Source organism: Aspergillus wentii (assembly GCF_001890725.1).
Source record: "Aspergillus wentii DTO 134E9 unplaced genomic scaffold ASPWEscaffold_2, whole genome shotgun sequence".
Lineage (NCBI taxonomy): Eukaryota > Fungi > Ascomycota > Eurotiomycetes > Eurotiales > Aspergillaceae > Aspergillus > Aspergillus wentii.
The window spans coordinates 4,205,922-4,226,226 of record NW_024467833.1 but is presented as its reverse complement, the minus strand read 5'-3'; the positions used below and the strand labels follow the sequence as shown (position 1 = coordinate 4,226,226).

Below are 20,305 nucleotides of genomic sequence, written 5' to 3'. Positions count from 1 at the left end.
GCTATCTCCGAGGCAGAAGCCCTGTAACAGAGGACGCAAGAATATCTCAATAAAGCTCTGTGACATACCGGAAAGCATAATGGCCGCTCAGTCTACGCTTCGGTCCCGACAGGATCCCCTCGTTGCGCTATTCGTCTCCTATACCGAACGGTTTCGCTCCCGGATCAAGCGTTCATCCAAGACAGCCAGACTCGTCGCCACGATCGCACTGTTTCTTTCCATCATAGGGAGTGGATATGGAGGTTATAACTGGTTCCGGAAAAGGGCAAGGGATCGTGCCCAAGGCAGACGGTTGCTACGCCGGAACTCTGGCATCAGGGGAAAGGATGGATCGCGTACCATTTATGTGCCGTATAAGGGGTCTATGACGTCGAAGGTTAAGATAAACCCGACGAAGCCTACAACATTCGATGCGCATCGAAGACTGTTTCTCAACCCCCCGGCTGCTGCTGGCGTTGGAGATGGAGAATCTGCGTCCCAGATTCCACCACCGACGACGAAACCCGGGCTGAACCTGGCATTTCTGCACCAGTTTCTCAGCCTCGGTAGTATCATGGTGCCCCGATGGGGTAGCAAAGAAACAGGGCTTTTGATGAGCCATGGTGTGTTTCTATTACTGAGAACATATCTGTCGCTTTTAATCGCTAGATTAGATGGTGAGCTTGTGAGGGATCTCGTTGCGGGCAAAGGACGGGCCTTGACATGGGGTATCCTCAAATGGTGTGGAATCGGGACTCTTGCCTCTTATACCAACGCCATGATTAAATTCCTCCAGTCAAAGGTGTCCATCGCCTTCCGAACTCGACTTACCAGATACGTTCACGATCTCTATCTCACGGACAATAACAATTACTATAAATTAATGAACTTGGATGGTGGTATTGAGCAAGGAGCAGATCAGTTTATCACGCAGGACCTCACACTTTTCTGCTCGGCATCTGCAGCTCTTTATTCTTCCATGGGAAAGCCTTTGGTTGATCTTTTCGTGTTCAATTACCAGCTCTACCGCTCGCTGGGACCTTTGGCTCTGACTGGAATTCTCACCGGTTATTTCAGCACAGCAATCGTCCTTAGGAAGCTGTCACCTCCGTTTGGAAAACTCAAGGCTGTCGAGGGCAAGAGAGAAGGTGACTTTAGAGGTCTGCATTCCAGATTGCTTGCCAACGCTGAAGAGATTTCCTTCTATGGCGGTGCAGATATTGAACGGGTATTCCTTATGAGAAGCTTTAAGGAACTCCAAAGGTGGATGGAAGGAATTTACAGTCTCAAGATCCGCTACAATATCTTGGAAGATATCATATTGAAGTACGCTTGGTCCGCCTTTGGCTACCTCATTACTTCCTTGCCTGTTTTCCTCCCTGCCTGGGGAGGTGTAGGTGGCGCCATGGAGTTGGCCGATGCATCTGAGGATACGGGTCGTGAACGGGGCCGTATGAAGGAATTCATCACGAACAAACGCTTGATGCTGTCGCTAGCAGATGCCGGTGGTCGGATGATGTACAGTATCAAGGATATTTCGGAATTGGCAGGATACACCTCGCGGGTGTATACGCTCATCTCAACGCTTCACAGGGTTCATGCCAACGCTTATTACCCTCCTCCTGGATCTCACCCTGAACTATACTCTCTGGCCGATGCACAGGGAACCATTCACAATGGATTTGACGGAGTCCGTCTTGAGCAGGTCCCGATTGCTGCTCCGTCACTCTACCCCCTTGGAGGCGATGAGCTCGTCGAATCTTTATCGTTTATTGTACACTCTGGTGACCACCTCCTCATCTCTGGGTCAAATGGTGTTGGAAAGTCCGCAATCCCTCGAATCATCGCCGGTCTGTGGCCAGTGTATCGGGGTCTGGTCAGTCGACCCAGAGGATTTGGACTCGACGGCATCATGTTCCTTCCCCAGCGCCCCTATCTCAGCGTGGGCACCCTCCGCGATCAAGTTATCTACCCTCACACCGAGATAGATATGCACGAGAGAGGCGAAACAGACGCCAATCTGCAAAAGGTTCTGGATGATGCCCACCTGGGCTATCTCCCGGCTCGTGAAGGTGGATGGAACTCTCGCAAGGAGTGGAAAGACGTTTTCAGTGGTGGAGAGAAACAGCGAATGGCCATCGCTCGACTTCTATACCACGAACCTCGCTACGCTTTCCTTGACGAAGGAACCTCCGCGGTGTCTTCCGACGTCGAGGGATTGCTCTATGAACGGGCAAAGGAGAAGGGAATAACCCTGATTACGATATCAACGCGCGCGTCTTTGAAGAAATACCACACCTACAACCTCACGCTGGGCCTTGGAGTTGAAGGAGAACAGTGGGAGTTTGAAAGAATTGGCACAGAGAAAGAGAAGATGGGCGTTGAGAAGGAGCTGCAAGAACTGCGCAAGCGGTTGGACAAGGTGGATGAGTGGAAGCAACGCCGGGAGGAGATTGATAAGGAGTTGCATAAGGTCTGGGTTGAGGAGGGTGAACTTTCTCCGCCGTCGTATGAGGAATCTGTATCAGAGGAAGGGCGAGTAGTGGAGGTTGAAACCGAGAGCTCTTGAACAATGGTTTAGCAATATTGACGATTCGGGATTTGATGTTGAGATGTATGTACATATATGCTTGATGTAGTTGGAATAGATAATACCAACCGTATGATTGATTTTATTATCTATTTTCCGTTCCGCTTCATATCTCCAGCAGAACAATATCTTGGTTATTGTCTTTTGCTTATTGTTAGGAATACCTTCATCTTCACTGTTGTATTCACCCAGGTCACATGACCCCAACCCACTTCAACGACGCGACATACAAAGAAATAACATCCAAACCATCATCCCCAACCCAACCTCAAAAGAGAGATAGAAAGATACTATTGTTTTCTTCAAGATACCCCTTCTTAATATTTCCCCTTTCTCCCCAGCATTCATGCCAGATCCACTACCCCATTAGGGTAAATGGTACATAATCAACACGGCGCTGATCCTCAGGACGACGACACTCACTCACTGACAGTCAAGTCAGTCTTGGAACTCTGAAACCCCGTCTTACATATCTACGTGATGTCCAGCATGGAAGACTCCGAAGAGGACGACAATATCATCATAATCCCCATTGATCAGTCGTTTAGTGATGGGGATCAGGAAAGATGGCCTACTGAAGAACGATGGGCGTTGTCAGATGATCGCAGCTGGCGGATATTGCTCGCGAAGCAGTGGTTGGAGGAGATTGGGGCTTATGAACAGGGTGTGTATTGCTTTTCTGGAAATCATGCGTTGTTCTTTCATTTTGCTCTTTGGGACTTCCTGTTATCCATTGCCTGTCTTCGGTTGTTTTGTTTTTTGCTGGTGTCTTTAGCTTTGCTGACATTGGGTTATCTAAAGGAGCGGTGTACTCGCTGGATCGGTTGCCAGAAGGTTACGCATTGCTAGATAGACCACGCAAGACGAACCCTGATATGGTAAGTCCGTGAAGCCTGAGTTAGGATCTTCGGGCTTGCTTTTCTAATCCATCCATCTCTGGTGCAGCGTGACAAATTTCTTTATGGCCATCCAGTTGGATACTTTCAGTCGACCAAAACATTTTTCCCGCACTTCTATCACTTGATGACAGGTGGGACCTCGCCATGCAAATGTTTTAATTGCGAAAAAGCAGCAAAGAGGAAAGGTCAGTTTACTTCGCAGTATTGCGTACTTGTTCAGTATTAATAAAATCAAACAGATGGTATTGTACGACAGGGCAGACCGCCTGGCAAACCTAACAATAATACCAATAAAAGTCTCATGAGACCGGTTGGGAGACCTCCCGGTAGGCCTGTTGGAAGACCGGTAAAGAAGTCTATCCTTGATAAAGAAGGAACACCCGACGTGTATAAAATGGCCATCATGAAGCTCAGAGCAACTGGGAGATTGGACCAGGAGATTACAGAGCCAGAGAGCATAGATTGGCGAGCAGAGAAAACAAGACTGGAAGAATATTTAGAGAAGCTGAATATGCAGCCTTCTTATATCCCTCGGGCAGGTGAGATTGTACTTTGGGTGCCTCTTCTCGACGGCGAGTTGGTTTGGAATCCAGAAAGCAAGCGCCCGCAGATATACTCTCCTGATGAAGACCGATGGCTGGGCGACCCCAAATGGCGTGCAGGTGTCATTGGCCAGGCCTCAGACAAAGAAGACACTATACTTCAAGACCTAGTCGAGACGTCCAGCAAAGACTGGCAGGTTAATTACTCGGGGTTCCGCGTCGAGACCTTTCCAGACCCTCACAGTTCCGATAAGAGCTACTCATTACATTCCAAGTATGTTCCATTAAAGTGCATCAAGCCATTCAACGCCTTCGAGCTCTTTTTGCAGGGCACCCCGCGAGAAAAGCTGCATCCATCGATTGAATATGCCTTGACGGTCATGTCTTCCTTCAGCCTGCTGGACAGATATCATATCAAAGGAACTTGGCCCGACGCGAGGATCTACTGCCGAGGTATCTTTCTTGGAGCGGAACTGTTGGTTGTTGGTGATGCCGTTCGTTTGAAACCAGATCGCTACAAAGCAGACAGCTCCCGGCTGGCAAATGTAACAGACGTCATGATCATCGATGAGATTCAGCTCCAACTCGTGCAATGTGTTGATGATGCCAAGTCGGAACAACTAGCAGAAAACTATCGAGTCCGCCTCAAAGGCAAAGTTTACACCACCAACTCCCTTCGCGCTTATATGAAAGGAGACAAGATGCAGCCACTGCACGCCTTGACACATGACGAGGTCGTCAGTGCATTCCAACAGGTTGGCATGAGCGGATATGGCGAATGGTACAGTGTCTATTCAGGCAAAACGGTAGTCATCTCACAAGATATGATTATCGGCCGATGCTATGAACCGGATGCCATGCAGCTGCTATTCGGATCCCTCTCTCTCGGCAACGAACTACCCGGCGTAATAATCGGAAGAGAATACTCACGAAAAACCGACGAACGGATCCCCGAAGGCAAACATTGGTTCTGGGGCGACTACCGGACCCAAACACTAGCGATCGACTCTCTCAACGGAGAAGACGTCGGCCAGTACAGCGAAGCGCGTAATCTCAAAATGTGGCGAGCAAACCTCAAAGTCATGGATGGTATCGCAACCCCAGCCGAGCTCCGAGATGCCAGGATCCCTGGCGACATCGGACGACCAGTCGTCAAGTCGAAATCCACCTTTGCCGAGGTTCGCAAGACCAGCAAACTCGTCGCTACCGGGCTAGGCGGGGACGCGAGCAATGTCGTCAGCTCTGCTGATGAAGGAAGCGCGCGTCCTGCGGATGAAGATTCTGAATCAGAAGACTTTTCTACACCTGTATATGTCCGGGGAGGAACAGTAGAGACCGAAGAAGGCGATTATGTCCCTGACAGCGAGCGAGAATCGAAGCGGACGAAGTTTGGCTGATCTGAATATCTCATTAATATCCTCGTTAATTTTCCGTCGATACCTACTACCTACCACCTATCTATTCTTGTTTATATAAATGGGGCGTTTGAAAGAACATGGGCTTATAGCGACTGGCGCGGAAGCTTTTCTCTCACATTTATAAAGACCAAAATGGGCGATCCTTTTCATCATTTGTATTATAGGTTCAAAGTGAAGATTACTTCTGATTGTACTTCATATTCCCCCCAACGACCCTTGCCTGATCAGTAACAGGTCACATGAGGTAGCCTTTGAAACTCGTACATATCAAAGAGTCTTTCCCCCAACCTCCCTACTCTTCTGCATCAACATGTCAACTCCAACAACAAATGGAATAACCCACCAAATCCTCCACGCCCTCGACCAAAGCCCCTCAATCCGCATCCTCGGCGACCTCCCAAGACTACAAAACATCAACGATCGACCTCCAAGAATTCACGGAAGAATGGTCAACGAACGCAAAGACACGCCACCACGTTCTTCTCGCTATCGAAGTATGGCATCGGCACACTTATTTCGCACTCGACCTCAACAATAACAAGTACGACTATGAAACAGCTCACACGCAGGACGCGGCTGCTGTCATTCTTCCGGTGTATATATTAGGGCTTTCCAGGAGGTGGGATAATGACTGTAGGTGGAGGTTTTTGAGGTATAGACCGCAGGATGTACCGCTTGCAAGGAAAATAGCAGACTTGTATCGAAGGAATGGACAAGATCCGATTCCTTTTCTTGAGGATCATGTAAAGGGTCCGCCTGTGTATCTTTCGCCGCGTTGTTTATGATTTGTAATGATGATTTTGGGTTTGGATATGTGTGGTTTCATATAAAATGCAACACAAAGATAAACAGTACAGGCCAGCTTCAGAGCCAACTATTCAATAAGTCCTCTCCACAACTCCCCTGGCAAAGTCCGCAAACGTGGTACCCTTCTGTACCTCCTCTCCCAGATTCGGCTGCGTAAAGACAGCAAGTGTATTTCTCGCAATTTTCGCACCCCCGGATACCTTCGCCCCTTTGACAAAATGTGGCACGGCACGGAATTTACCCCGTGTAATGAGTTGCAACGCTTCACCAGTCTGAAAAGCGAGACAATCCTTAGGAATGTTGACTTTGACGATATCGCCTGTTCGAGATCGTATATACAGACCCGCTTTGGGGTCGGGGGATTGAGGGAGTTCCGGGAGGGGGGTATGGGTATCGGTATTTGCTGCGGAAGGGGGAGCTGCGGCTTCGTCGATGAACATGGCCGATGTGAGGCCAGTGAGACAGCCGTGGTCGAGGTGTGTTGCGCACCAGTCGTCGTCGTCACCTTCACCCTCCTTTCCTTGGTCTGTTTCCGGCGCAGGAAAGTAATGTAGTAAGCGTGCTTTGGTAGTCAAACTCGTTGTCACGACATGCTCCAGATACCCCGGTTTATAGTCATCGATGTTGGCCACCGCATAACGATCACACGCTCTCGCCACGAGAGCAGCGGTATCGATAATCAGCGAACATAGCTCCTCAACACTCTTCCGGAAAGTCGGGAGATGCTCTGGTGACGGCCAGATGTTGTCTGCGGTGTATTCAGAGAATCCAGGGAATCCGTCAGCGGGAGCGCCTTGGAGCTCTGGGTTCTGGTAAAAGGCGCAGTTGACATAGTAAGAGCCTTTGAGGGTGTCGAAGTGACCGGAGCGGAGGGTTTCTTTGCCGCAGGACCAGCCGACGAGGTATTTGGCTTCAGGGCTTGAGAGGGATTCTGTGTTTGTCAGTTTACTGCATGTATAGGTGTGGGTTGAGTTTATGGAGATAGCTTACCTAGCTCGTCATTGGGAAGTGCGGCGAGATAGGAAGCGTTGGAGAGGACCTGAGCGCGAAGCTGCTTGAATTTCGCATCAAGGTCCCTGACGACGATTATTCCCAGAGAAGACGGCCCAAAAGCTTCAGTGAGGGTGTCAAATGAGACAGATCCTGCGGCATGGTTAGCATCATGATACTCATCCTTTTGGGGTGTTGACAGAGTTTTCTTCCTTATACTAGACTCACCATCGATCAGCTGCTGAAGACTCACAGTGACCGCTTGGGTCTGGGATGTACCGTTCAAACTCATTTCTCGATGACTTCCAGGATGAAGTTTTTTTGATTGATAAAGGAAGGAAGATGAATGGATAGCGATAATGTCTGTATACCCCACCTCAAAACCCCTCTTCTTGCCGAGACCACATGTCAACAAGAAAGAACATACATTCCAACTCATTCTTTAGGCTACTATTTAATATATGTGCTTTAGAGCCATATTCTACGCGGGCGTATCTTCAGATCACAGTGATGTGGTATATGACAAAAGAATAGCTGTGTTCCTAGTGTTGTTGATGATATGGAGATAGAAGATTCATTGACATTCGGGAAAGCTCCCTAGATACTATTATACAAATGCACTCAGATCCAATTACAGATATCCATAAAAATACAATATCGACACCACTCACAACTCAAGACTCACGCGGCGCCGGGCCACTGAATCCATCATGGCGTCGAGTCACAGACCGCAGATTACCAAACGGCAGTACATCACCAATTCGCTTCGCGCCAGTGAAAAGCATACAGAGTCTGTCAATTCCACAGCCCCAGCCGCCTGTAGCCGGCAACCCCCATTCTAGCGCTTCGAGATAGCTTTCGTCGATTTCCTCGGTCTCGTTGGCGGCTTTGCTGAAGCGCACCTGGTCTTCGAATTTGCGTCGCTGCTCGAATGGCGAGTTCTCTTCCTCGTATGTGTTCACTATCTCTCTTCCTTCGATGAAGAGCTCTCCTCGGGCCGCCACGCGCTGCTGGTTGGTTGGGTGGGTGAAGGATTTGGAAAGCGGCGATAGGCATTCTGGGGGGTTGATGATGAAGGTTGGATTTACGCATTCTGGTTCGAGATAGGTGCTGCAAAGCTCATCCAGGAGTCGAGGAAGTGTGGGATTTTCCGGGACAGGGATGGAAAGCTCGTTGAATATCTGCTTGACTTGGGCTAGGGCATCTTCGGACTGAAGGTCGGGCAGACTGCGACCAATCTTCTCTTCAATGCCAGAAGTGAAATCAATCCGTCGGAAAGGAGCTGAAAAGTCCACCTCTGTCGGCTTCAATGTCCCCTTCTCGTTGTTGAATTGGCGGATATGCTCAGCCATGCCCGAGAGAAGCTTCTCGGTGATTGACATGAGGTCCTCCAAATTTGCATAGGCATGGTAGAATTCGCAAGTCGTGAACTCGGGGTTGTGGGTTTTGTCAATACCTACAGCAGTGATAAATCAGTCTTTCTGTCTCTAAGTATGAGTCGGAGCTTGTTGTACCAACCTTCGTTACGGAATGAAGGACCAATCTCAAATACCCTGTCGAAACCACCAACCACCATACGCTTCAGCCAGAGTTCTGGAGCAATCCTCAAAGACAGTTCCCGCTCTGGGAACTCCGTGGCAGATGTGTAAAAAGGACGAGCGATGGCCCCGCCTGCGATAGATCCCACAATTGGAGTGCTAACTTCCATAAAGGATTTATCTAAGAAAAACTGGCGAAGATATTGAATGATAGCCGATCTGGCTCTGATTATATCTGCCGTATCTTGATCGGCCAGGAATTGGACATGGCGCGCGTAGGGCGAGTTTTCATGCTCCTTTGCATCGAGAGGAACATCGTGGAGACAAGGAGACAGTAACTGAGGCAGCTCAGTTGCCTCGATAGTGAGCTCTCCTCGCCCGGTACGGTGAGGTCTACCTGTTACGGCTATAACATAGTGTTCAGCCCGGGAACAAATACAAGCGCATGGCTGAGATACATACAGAAAGCATCGCCGCGACGGAGAAGGCGATAAAGCTTTTTGAAATCCTGGGGCGACACACCATCCAGTCGGCGCTGATTGCACATGACCTGGACTTTGTGGCCATCTTGGACAATATCGAAAAATATCAATTTGCTTCCAGCGAGTCTATAGGTACGTATCCTACCTACTGATCTAAGTACAGGGACAACAAGGCCAAGGCCAGAGCATGCTGTGAGACCTACCATTGACGACAACGCTGTCTTCTTCTACTGTTTGATTATCGGCCAGGTGGCTGTAACGAGAACGAAACTCCGCACAGCTCACCGAGCGCTGGTCTGATGCAAGACGAGGATACGGGTCGGCACAAGCATTCTTGACTTCCTGTAACCGATCCCTGAATGCATTTGCCGGAGAGGCTGTAGTACTGCTATCCCTAACCTTTATAGAGGAAAAGAGGGGTTGTTTGAGTAATCTGGGTGTACCGGTAGTACGAGAGATCAACGGTCCTGCACTGATTTTTTATTAGCAACTGCACATTCAATTCAAATGGTTGCGAAATAAAACATGAAAAATTGACAATTGGTATCAGGTAGTAATCCATTTATGATCAAACTGCTTGCAAGCAAGCATCACTGCAGCGGTTCTGGTAGATGTAGGGTTGTTCTCATCATGCAATTGGTGGGCAAACAAAAGAAAAAAAAAAAAAAACATCATCATCATCAGTTTCTTACCTAGATCGAAGACCTCGCAAGCCCAGCTGTGAAGCCCACCGGGGGCGAATTGATTGCATTGGGATGAGACCAAAACTACGCAGTTCACATCGTAGGAAATTGAAAAGAAGAAAGAAAACGAAAAGCCGTCGTGGGAGTGGAAAGAAACAGAGGGAGAAAAAATCCAAAGGCGGTGAGCCGCCGAGCTGCTGCCGACTTTCACCTCCGCCCGAATCCATTTGCAATAACAACCAGACCTAAAGACCTCCAGCTTCAAACACCTATCACCCATTTGGGATATCTTCAATTCGTCAGTTCCCATTGCCCAACGATATCAAAGGAGTCTTGGTCCAATTGCTAATTGCAAAACAGTTACCTTATACATCAATTCACCCTTCCTAAACCTCCCGGTTTCATTCCGTCATTATGTCTTTCCTCTTCGGCGGTGCCCCCAAGATGTCCTCGGCAGAGAAGATTGCTGCCGCGGAAACTGAAGTCGAGATGATCTCCGATATGTTCAACCGGTGAGATTCATGCATATATACGGATTTATGCTTTCTTGAGGCATACATGGCTTCTCGCAGACCAAAACCCGCTGACCTGTCGCGATGTCACTAGCTTGTCCGAGTCCTGCACCAAGAAGTGCATTCCCAACGACTACCGCGAAGGTGATCTGAACAAGGGTGAATCCGTTTGCCTTGACCGCTGCGTCTCCAAGTTCTTCGATGTCAACATCAAGGTCAGCGAGAAGATGCAGGGTGAGGCCGCTCGTAACCAAGGCGGCGGTATGGGTGGATTCATGTAAGGGAAGAAGGAGACAGATACAAGGAAGATAACCTCTTGATTGAGAAGGGTCGTGGAGGAGAAAAGGAAGAAAATGATCAACGCCTTTTCGCCGAATAATTGGGTTGCTTGGCCCTTTGGTTATTTGATGCTTCTCTAACCGACGGAAGCCTACGCTTAATTTTTTTTTGTTCTCTGGTAGCCAGCTGGTTTGTTCACGATTATCATGCATTGCACGGTCGAGGCGACACCAGGAACCTATTTGAGATATGTACACTAGAATGGGTATATAGGAGATATTACAAAAGCTTGTTGAAAAGCCAACAAACACATCAGACCTCTACTGTCGGACTACCGTCACCACCGTACAGTAAAGACGCTTCTCTACGTATTTTACCAGGCTCAAGCGTTTAAAGTGTCCAAGAACGGCGTGAAAATGGGTATATACGGCTACACGTCGCTAATTTTATATCCATCAAATCTATAGGAGCGCAAAGCAGTATTACCATTGGCGTACTGCCAAACAAGAGAACTCAGTGACGAAGACTCCTGTAAAAAGATGCAATTCTATAGCATTTCATTCAAATTCCCAACGCCAGAAATCTATTTGCCTGAAAGTACATACATTAGAATGGGTATATAAATATTACAAAACGCTTGTTGAAAAGCCACTAAACGCAGCATTATTGCGTAGAGAGCCCGGCCAGCCTGCCAAACCAAGAGAGCCAAGAGGTGCTCTGCTTCTCTTCTTCGCCTTGGATCAGCGCCTGGACCCGCGTTTCTATTTCTATAACGTGTCGTTCGAATTCCCCTAGGCCGGATTCGACGTCTTCGACTTTGGACCCGAGGACATTAAGCTCGTAGTCCAGCTTTGCGCCCATTAGTTCCACCTTTTTCATGCTGTCCATGCAGTAAGAGTGTTCCTGGGTTAGTAGATCACTGGACCTCTCACGGAGTTTTTGGTATTCCTCGAGCCGTTCCAAGTATACCGTATTAACTTCCTCGTGGCGGTCGTATAAAATTTGGTTTAGGCCATCAACAGCACCAACTTGCCGCTCGACCCAAGGGACTGTGTTTTCACTGAGTTCCAGAATCCTGGAGCTGAAGATACGCGCATCGGAGGCCGCTATGTCTTCATGGGCGATGGCTTCCTCTAAGCTGGCGCCAGCTTTCTCTTGAACGGGCTTCTGACCCTCCAGGCGTTCCCAGCCAAGTACAACTTCTTCGACTGTGCTGAAAGATAGATGTCTAGGCCAATAATTGTCCCTTCGCCGGGAATCATCCCCTAGGCTTAAGTCGGCACAACTCTGCGGTCGGCGCAGCGACATTACAGCCAGCCCCGAGACTTCTTCCCGATCACTTGACATTTCGGATGATCGTGACTTGTAGAGCTCCAAATCTTGCTCCTCGTCCTCTGTTCGAGCCGTCGACTCTTTACGTGGCGACTCAGAATCTTTTTGAGACGCTACAGTGTCGACGACAATTTCCGGTGGTTTTGAATCAGAAGATTTTGGCAAAAGCGTGTTCAATGATGGAACGGTGTGCGCTTCTTCATCATGAACTCGTGTTTCGGCATAATTCCCAGTAGCGTTCTCGATGTGGTTTCCAGGCTCGGACAAATTTTTCATGTCTGGCGTCTCAGCTTCACTGTCAATGGGAGGAACATATGCAGCATCGCCAATAAAATCGACGCCATCCTTTGTCTGCTTGTGATGATGTGAGCGTAGGTTTGGCAGTCCTACTGCATCTTTGAACCTGCCAAATCCAATTCGCGCATCTGAGACTTTTCCACTGACACCCTTGAGAACCATTCTGCTGAGATTTTGGTCCTTCTCATCTAGACTAGTTGCGGTCTCAGGTTGTTTCCATGATCGATCCGGCCCTTGAAAGGAACGGTCGGTAGCTAGTTCTTCATTCGAGTGTCGTTTTCGACTCGTCCACATATAACCGCCTTGGTCATTTGTGGTGAACATCATCTCTGCGGCTGGTGGCTCACTGGCAAACCCATCGCCAATACCGCTTTTGCGTGGCTTACCCAGCCACAACCACTTGGCCCTCGCACCCGTGACCAAGTGCGCAAAGTTGTCGATATCAAGCGTTTCGATATCAGCGATTCCACCCTTTTCTCGGCCCCGCACCATACCCATAACCATTTCACCACCTTGCCCGCTCAGCTCTGCCATTGTCGACTTGACAGCATCAGTCCATCCCTCTGAATTTGCTGCTTTCGCAGTTACTCGATGTAGCCTTGCTAAGGTGGGCTGGTCTAGTCGTCTTGAGCGCTTCAGCTTCTGTGACTTCTGGAAGCTCGAGACTCCTCGTTTGAGGTTAGAAATATCGAACGCGTCTTTCCCGACCGGGGCACCGAAGGCGTGAAGTCGATTTCGAGCACCGAGCAGGGTTCCCAGCAAAGCGGCCACTGTGGTTGGTCCAAGTACGCCATCGCTTGGTTCAATATTATAAAGGTCCATCCCCACGTCTGCCCACCAGTCACCTATCGCTGCCTCGGTTACATCGCACAGCAAACCATCCACGTACTCCGGGGCAAGCCTGCCAAACATCATCAAAGCCATCTGACATTGTTTGACCAACTCCATGACCGCACTGTATAGGTTTACTCTCTCACTGGTCCGGTAGAGTTGGTAAAATTTAGCTTCGGTAGCTGCTGAGGGTGCTTGCAATTTCAAGCCAGCACGACCAGAGCAGCATAGCCTTTTCAAGTTCTCATTAACAATGAAATCCTCCCTGTGCCGCTTGATATCACCGCCAGGTACCGGGATAACAGTAAGAGCGGACGGAAACGTGCTCAAGTCCGTGACTATGACAGCCCCCTTTGGCGTCTCTTTCCTCCGGGCATGGCATTTGGTCACCGCATTGAAGTATAATTTCAGCCGAGGTGACCACAGCGTTTCATCCGTCGGAACGCTCAATACGCCAACCCAAACTCTGTGTGTAGCCTCCCCCGTGAAAGTTGTTATGACAAATGTAGGATGCGTCCTTGAACAAGCCCATTGTTCCACAATGTATATCTCATAGCCTTGTAGTTCTTCACGCCGCTGTAATACGATCGTCGACGGGTCCTCTTCGAGGTATCGGAGGGCGACAGGGTCTGTGAAAACAAATTTTTGGTGGCCATGTGGAATGTTAGACCCTCCATTGGTTGTATTGGGTCCATTAACAATGGGAGAGGGGTTCTCTTTGGGGTTGACCGGCGCGTTCGTATGTTCGTGATTAATTGGCGCAGAAGGCGCAGCCTGTGCGGTTGTCTGCATGAGTGCTGGTAACTTGTAAAGACAGGTAGGCTCTTAAAGCATATAAGCTTAGAATAAGAGGAACTAGAATCGTAGCCGACTGCTTGCGGGTGAGAAAGAAAGCAATAACATCCAAATCCAAAGGCCAAGCTCAGGACGAAAGGGGAAAAAGCGTTAAATCATCGACCCTCCTGGGGTCTTCTTGTACTGATCGCCAAAGAGAAAGGAACCGGGACATATCCAATGTTGAATGAGTTCCGGGTGAAAGGGAGAGCGAAAGATTGGGGTGTCATGGCATTTTGAAGGCATGTGAAGAGAGGCAAGAACAATTACAAGTACAGGGTTGAGCCGGCGACGTCACATTGTAACAGATCAGAGCGGTGAGCGGCTATTGGAAGATGAAACAAGTTTGCTAGTTTACACGGCCAGATGGCAAGAGGTTATTAATAATTAATAGGACATCTATTCATGGCCATCTCCAAGAAGACTATTATTATTATTATTATTATTATTATTATCGAATCAATCAATCAGGGTTGCACGGCGTAACTGTTGACGAGGCAGAATCCTGCATAATACAGCTGCCTAGTGGCATTAGCCACAACCTTGAAGAGCACCGCCACAACGAAGATAGGGGCTGGCACGGTGTCTGAGGAACAAAGCACGTCTCAGACATCGACCTCTTCGACGAGTTGCACGAACTCGTTCACTACAACGGCATAGGGATCGAGATGACAATCAACTACAAGGCTGCTACAAAACTACAAGAGCATCAAGTATCTCTTCTCTACAGGCCACCAACATGGGCGACACAGCAGTGAAAAGAAGACTGATGGATCCCAGAGTACTTCTTCCTTGCCACGAAGGCAAGATTGCACTCGTAGGCTGAGCTTCAAGACAAATTTGAAGTCAGGGCAAATTTTTTTCAAAAATTCCCAGCCGATCCTAAGACCAACTGGAGCAGTCAACTAGGTAGTTTTCAACTAGCAAAAACATGGTCTCGGATGTCTCCTCACTGACACATGTAAAACCCGTGCACTAGGATGGAGAAAGAAAGAAGAAAAAATTCGAAAAGAACGGCGGGCGATGGGAGAATTTATACCTACGCCAAGACCAGGAAAACGCGCTAGTGGAAGCGAGCTGTCTTCGTGTGGGGCAAAGTCGGGTACGAGTTCTGATTGGCTGTAGCTCACTGAATGAGACCAATGGATGCCTGAGGCTGTTTCTAAGGCTGGAGCGATTGGAAATTTAAAGACGAAAGATGAAATGAACATCAAACATCAATCTTGGAGAGACCGGGAAAGCCCTTTGGGCTATGAGCTAGTTGTGGAGTGCAAAGGGCATCTTCCATACTCCATACGAAGTACCCACGTAGTATGAAGTCTCTCATCTTGATCCACATATATCTCTGTACCGGACATACAATCAATGCTGAGATTACGGTATAGTATTCCACTGACTGAAACCTAAAAAAAACGAAATTATCGTAGTTGAACAAGCTCATCGTTCCTCAGAGCTGACAGGTTCTACTAACTGTCTAGGTACCGAGCAATATCGATTAGCGAGTTGGATCTTGCGATGAAAAAGAGGGGCAGCATGCCACAGCTCAATCACACGTGACCCATGTCGTAATGTCTCATCGGGGGCATGCGGTGCCACTCTCCGCTGTCTGCTGATAGCAAGCAGTCTTAACCAACACATGCTATCTCAACTGCTTTATATTTGCTCTTCCACCTGAGGATTGTACTCGCCTTCTCAGGAAGGCTGAAATACTTATCGAGGGCTTCCCACATGGCTATCACAATATCGGTTGTGAAGCAGCGGTAATTGTTCAACTCCGCATTCAGTGCCCACCTCACCTCCCTCAGCCATCATGGATCTCGTCCAAAAAGAACACGAGCGACTTTCGAGGAGACTGAAAGCCTCGCAAGGTCTCAAAAATGTGCAGACAACAATAGATCTCCTCCAGTCGGCTCGGGAAGCGATTGCATCTGGTTCGTTCACCCTCTAGATCCGTTTCATGCCTAATCACAGACTACATCACCGAGGTCGATTATTAGACATGGCGCTGACGATGGAAATTGCATAAGACCCTAGCCAAGCATCTATGACCTTAGCGAAGCTCCAAAATCCAGTCAAATCATCTTTTGATGCCATGAATGACAACCTTAAAGAAACGCATAGCGGCCTTAATAAATACACCAAATCGTTAGATAAGGTAACTCATTCGTCATTCTCTTCCATCATTGAAGCTCTATCTATTCAAATATATCTAACTTATTCCAGCTTTTCAAAGACAGACCACTCCCAAGTACCGAGCATGATGCCCTATCCTCCCAGCAACACCTTATCGACAGAGCCATCGCGATGCACCTTCTGAGAGAAGGGCAGTTCTCTGTCGCTGCAACATTCCTCTCCGAAATATCAGACAAAAAGCCCCGCGACACAGCGCGAGACACAGATACAGCCCCCGCAGATAATGCAGCAACACTCCTTGACATCGAAGAAGTCCCATCGGATGAAGTTCGAAAACAATTCGCCATGATGTACCACATACTGCAAGAGTTGAAGGAGAATAATAATTTGCTGCCGGCAATTCAGTGGTCGAGGGATAACAAAGATGCCTTGGAGGCGAGAGGTAGTAATTTGGAATTTGAACTCTGCCGGTTACAGTTTGTCTGGCTCTTTCGTGGGGGACACAACTCGCAAACATCCATTTCTACCGGCCGGCATGCAGCTTTGGAATATGCCAGGCGCGAATTCCATGTATTCATGCCAACATATCTCAGGGAGATTCAGCAATTGATGGGAGCAATGGCGTTTTGCCCCAATCTGGAGACTTCCCCATACAGATCCATCTTTAACAACCCATGGGCCTGGACCGATGTTGCAAACTCCTTTACACGCGAATTTTGCTCGCTTCTGGGCCTTTCTGCAGACTCTCCCTTATACATCGCTGCCACTGCTGGTGCGATTGCTCTTCCAACCCTGCTTAAGTTGCAGACTATCATGAAAGCAAAGCGTACAGAATGGACCACGCAACACGAATTACCAGTAAGTATTCCAATCAAGCTCGATATTTGCACGGCTAACCCTTCTACTCAGGTCGAAATTCCACTCCCACCATCTTATTTATTCCACTCTATCTTCGTCTGCCCTGTATCTAAAGAGCAAGCCACGGACGATAACCCCCCAATGATGATGCCCTGCGGTCACGTTATCGCGCAGGAATCTTTGAGGCGACTAGGCAAGGGCAGCCGGTTCAAGTGCCCTTACTGCCCGAGCGAGAGTCACCCTCGGGATGCAAGAAAGGTTGTTTTGTGAGAGGCCGCACGAGCATTGAATTGGGTTGAATACAGCGTTAGTTCGTGGACGTCGGGACTTGCAATCTTCATACACACTAGGCAATCTTCGATGGAAAATAGCGATGGAACCGGACGAATAAGGTTTCTTTTAGTTTCAGGGTGTTTCGGGTGGTCGGCGTTTTTGGGCTGGATACCTACATACTTCCTTTATGCATATACTGTCCTCTCGGCTCTCTGGGCGATCCAACTTCTCTATACGGGCTATGGAGTAAGCATGTTCATACCATGATTGAGCTTGGTATGACATAACCCCTTAATCCCAATGATTTGAATGAAATGAGACGCGAGTCCAAAACTGCTGTACTCTATAGAATCAATTAGATCCAGCCTCTATATTGTCAACCATATAGGAACGTTGGCTTCTTTTATGCTTGCCTACTGCATTCTATCTACACATTTAGCCCATTAAAGACCATTTGGCCAACACTTTCTGATTACTCCCCGGAGTTCGGATACAGTGGTTTGTAGAGCCGGAAATCCATCCTTTTGCAGTAATTTGTGGGGTTCTCTTTTAAACCTAACGGTGCCGAGACGTTCATAGATATATTTTCCTGTTTGGCTGCCGAGCTCCTACGACGGGATGATCGAACGTCTCTTCAATAACACATTCGGTGTCGGTTATCCTGATGACATGTGAGAAACAGCGACACCTGCGAGTTGGATTTGCTTTTGGTCTGCCTTTTCCAGGGCTTCTGCGACAGCTTCTTCGACATCTGTTCATTTGGAATCAGGGGATGGTGTTGTCAGATAATCGGGATCAACCCCCCGATATGATGCATGATACCGCAAGCAAGGCATGCATACAGCCAATGTATTGGATATATCAGATACGTAGAGTCGTAGACGCAGCAAGGCTGACGATAATTTGTAGCTAGGTATGAAACAACTCCCCTGGCCCTGTACCCCTCACCACAAGTACTACTGTGATTCACCATCACCATGCATAATATGTACAACTGTCCATTGAGCAGATACGAGTCATATCTCGCAATCGACAGATCATTTCTGTCTTCCACCTCCACCCGAAATTTCTGCTCTCGATTGAAACCAAAGAAATGACGGATCATCTCTGCCGGGTGGGACACAATGCAGATCGTCTGCTGATTCGCCACAGTGGCAATCCCTTCAGCCTGTCCTGCACCCTGATTGGCCAATGGCTGTCCCGTGACTGCGCGACGATTTGGCGACGCAAAAAAAAACCACTTTACGCGTGGAATACCAGTTCCGGCCGTTTGTTACGCGTCTATTTGCGCTCCTCCATCGTGCTTCAGCTCTGCATCGTGTCTGATGCACCTCATGGGATGTTTGTTCCGATGGAGGGGAGGGCAGGACATGTATAAGAGCATCCGTGCCTCCCCCGCGGCTTATCGCAGGAGGGCCTCCTTGATGCGATTTATTGCCCGGGTGCTTTCTCGTTCACCCCCTTTTGCTCGTATCTGATTTGACTAAGGAATTACCTATCTCATGCGTACGACTATTCGTTTTATAAAACAGATTCTTTCGCCTTCCTTTCTTCCGTCCCCCTGAGTCTTTCTTCCCCCTTTTTTTTCTCTCCCATTGTCTTCCATCATTGTAGTTGTGGTCCAGCATAGTCAATCAAGATGTTTTCAACAAGGCGACCAGCGCAACCTCAAACTGAAAGCCTCTCCTCGAAATATGGAGCTAGAAAGTCCACCTCCCGAGTCCGCAGGCCAATTCGAGAGTCGCCCACCCGTTCCAGAGTCTCAGAAAGACGCCAGAAGCCAGATGGAAGGTAAGAAATTGGTAAACGCTAGAACTCGCACAGAATCCATCTAACATCAATGCGATCATTCAGCTCTCTAGGCTCTGACATGGTCATTTACTTTGCCGTGGGTTCTCAAAAACGCCTTTTCGCCGCTCGCTGGAATATGATCCGCGGTGCTCCTCTCTTAGCGACATACTGTCGTGAACAGTCGTCTGGGTCTGGGACTCGCCCCAAACCGATAAATATGCCCGATGAACAGCCGGAGATCTTCTCCTGTGTCCTCGAGTACCTCTACACTGGCGATTACTACCCTCGATTGGTGCATGACAAGAGCCATGAGAATTGGTGGCTGGAAGATTCGAGCATGAGTAAAGATGTCCAGAGCAATGAAGCTACTATATATCATCAAGGAGCTGAGGCTATCATTCTGAAAGATACAGCTGTCTAGTAAGGCCTCTACATATACCCCGCGACGAAAGTTTTTGCAGACCCCATCACTAACGCCAATTCCTTCTACAGCTGCGCAGCCGAAAAATACGGAATCGAAAACCTCAAGCGTCTATCTCTCCGAAAACAAGGCCTGCATTGCGGTATCCAATGCAGTACAATCCTCACCAGCGCTCGCTACGCCTACGCTAACACTCCCGATACTGAATCCAAACTGCGCGCCCACTACTTAGCTTTAATTATCCGTAGCAGGTCGACCTTCAAGCGTAGCGGTACAATGCAAATGGAAATGGAGCAGGGTGGGAAGCTGTTCTTCGATCTGTTTGTTGCAATGTGCAACCACATGGTTCGTCTCCCGTGCGTATATCAAATCCTTATCATTTACTAACTATGTCAATAGGATGATCTCGACGCTACGTTCAAGGCTCCCCTCGCAGATTGATCGTGTTGTATTATGATGCCAGAGCTTCTGTTGTGGCCCTGGTTAATGATTTTCCTTTCTCAATACCCCTTTAATCTTTCTTGCCTTCGTTTATCCTTTGAGGGATTTTCTGGATTCAAGAGAAGGCGTTCATTCCAAATGATTTCATTAGGCAGGTCCGCTGTATAGTATTACTTAAATGCAAAATATGACAGAAACAATCAAATATCTCTCTACTCTATCATACTAGGTTGGATGGGCGATGGAACCTAGGAGTCTAGAACCTAAAACAATGGGAATAGCCTCTGTGACCATCGTCGCCCCCCTGGCTATTAGCTCTGCAGAACCAACACTTCTCCTTACGGTGTCACACGAGTCGTGTCGAGTATTACATCG

General features: G+C 48.4%; 7 protein-coding genes across 7 annotated transcripts; 4 read left to right on the top strand and 3 right to left on the bottom strand.

Annotated features, from left to right (window-relative positions):
• Nucleotides 1-79: 79 nt before the first annotated feature.
• Nucleotides 80-5,412, top strand: pxa1 (putative peroxisomal ABC transporter (PXA1); the record flags this gene model as incomplete). The annotated part of the gene is made up of 7 exons (XM_040837295.1): nt 80-2,518; nt 2,592-2,593; nt 3,058-3,233; nt 3,371-3,451; nt 3,840-4,132; nt 4,301-5,245; nt 5,374-5,412. The coding sequence occupies 7 exons, from the start codon at nt 80-82 to the stop codon at nt 5,410-5,412; spliced, it is 3,975 nt and encodes a 1,324-aa protein (XP_040693343.1).
• An 894-nt stretch (nt 5,413-6,306) lies between these two features.
• ASPWEDRAFT_103691 (uncharacterized protein) lies at nt 6,307-7,517 on the bottom strand (the record flags this gene model as incomplete). The annotated part of the gene is made up of 2 exons (XM_040827585.1): nt 6,307-7,166; nt 7,226-7,517. 2 exons carry the CDS (start codon nt 7,515-7,517, stop codon nt 6,307-6,309), a joined length of 1,152 nt encoding a protein of 383 aa, XP_040693342.1.
• A 268-nt stretch (nt 7,518-7,785) lies between these two features.
• ASPWEDRAFT_37482 (putative lysyl-tRNA synthetase) lies at nt 7,786-10,041 on the bottom strand. Its single transcript, XM_040834695.1, has 5 exons — nt 9,938-10,041; nt 9,449-9,717; nt 9,226-9,390; nt 8,744-9,169; nt 7,786-8,681 (listed from the first exon to the last, which is right to left on the bottom strand). Exons 1-5 carry the CDS (start codon nt 9,994-9,996, stop codon nt 7,900-7,902), a joined length of 1,701 nt encoding a protein of 566 aa, XP_040693341.1. The 5' UTR covers nt 9,997-10,041; the 3' UTR covers nt 7,786-7,899.
• Nucleotides 10,042-10,288: 247 nt separating this feature from the next.
• ASPWEDRAFT_37480 (Tim10/DDP family zinc finger protein) lies at nt 10,289-10,985 on the top strand. The gene is made up of 2 exons (XM_040834694.1): nt 10,289-10,440; nt 10,535-10,985. Exons 1-2 carry the CDS (start codon nt 10,343-10,345, stop codon nt 10,719-10,721), a joined length of 285 nt encoding a protein of 94 aa, XP_040693340.1. The 5' UTR covers nt 10,289-10,342; the 3' UTR covers nt 10,722-10,985.
• Nucleotides 10,986-11,382: 397 nt separating this feature from the next.
• On the bottom strand, nt 11,383-13,971 carry ASPWEDRAFT_103827 (putative Sin3 complex subunit (Stb2); the record flags this gene model as incomplete). Its single annotated transcript, XM_040827595.1, has 1 exon — nt 11,383-13,971. The coding sequence occupies one exon, from the start codon at nt 13,969-13,971 to the stop codon at nt 11,383-11,385; it is 2,589 nt and encodes an 862-aa protein (XP_040693339.1).
• A 1,852-nt stretch (nt 13,972-15,823) lies between these two features.
• ASPWEDRAFT_104014 (ubiquitin-protein ligase RMD5) lies at nt 15,824-17,274 on the top strand (the record flags this gene model as incomplete). Its single annotated transcript, XM_040827612.1, has 4 exons — nt 15,824-15,944; nt 16,041-16,168; nt 16,237-17,004; nt 17,056-17,274. 4 exons carry the CDS (start codon nt 15,824-15,826, stop codon nt 17,272-17,274), a joined length of 1,236 nt encoding a protein of 411 aa, XP_040693338.1.
• A 1,296-nt stretch (nt 17,275-18,570) lies between these two features.
• On the top strand, nt 18,571-20,273 carry ASPWEDRAFT_37477 (BTB/POZ domain-containing protein). The gene is made up of 4 exons (XM_040834693.1): nt 18,571-19,068; nt 19,132-19,488; nt 19,561-19,834; nt 19,889-20,273. The coding sequence occupies exons 1-4, from the start codon at nt 18,917-18,919 to the stop codon at nt 19,928-19,930; spliced, it is 825 nt and encodes a 274-aa protein (XP_040693337.1). The 5' UTR covers nt 18,571-18,916; the 3' UTR covers nt 19,931-20,273.
• Nucleotides 20,274-20,305: the final 32 nt, after the last annotated feature.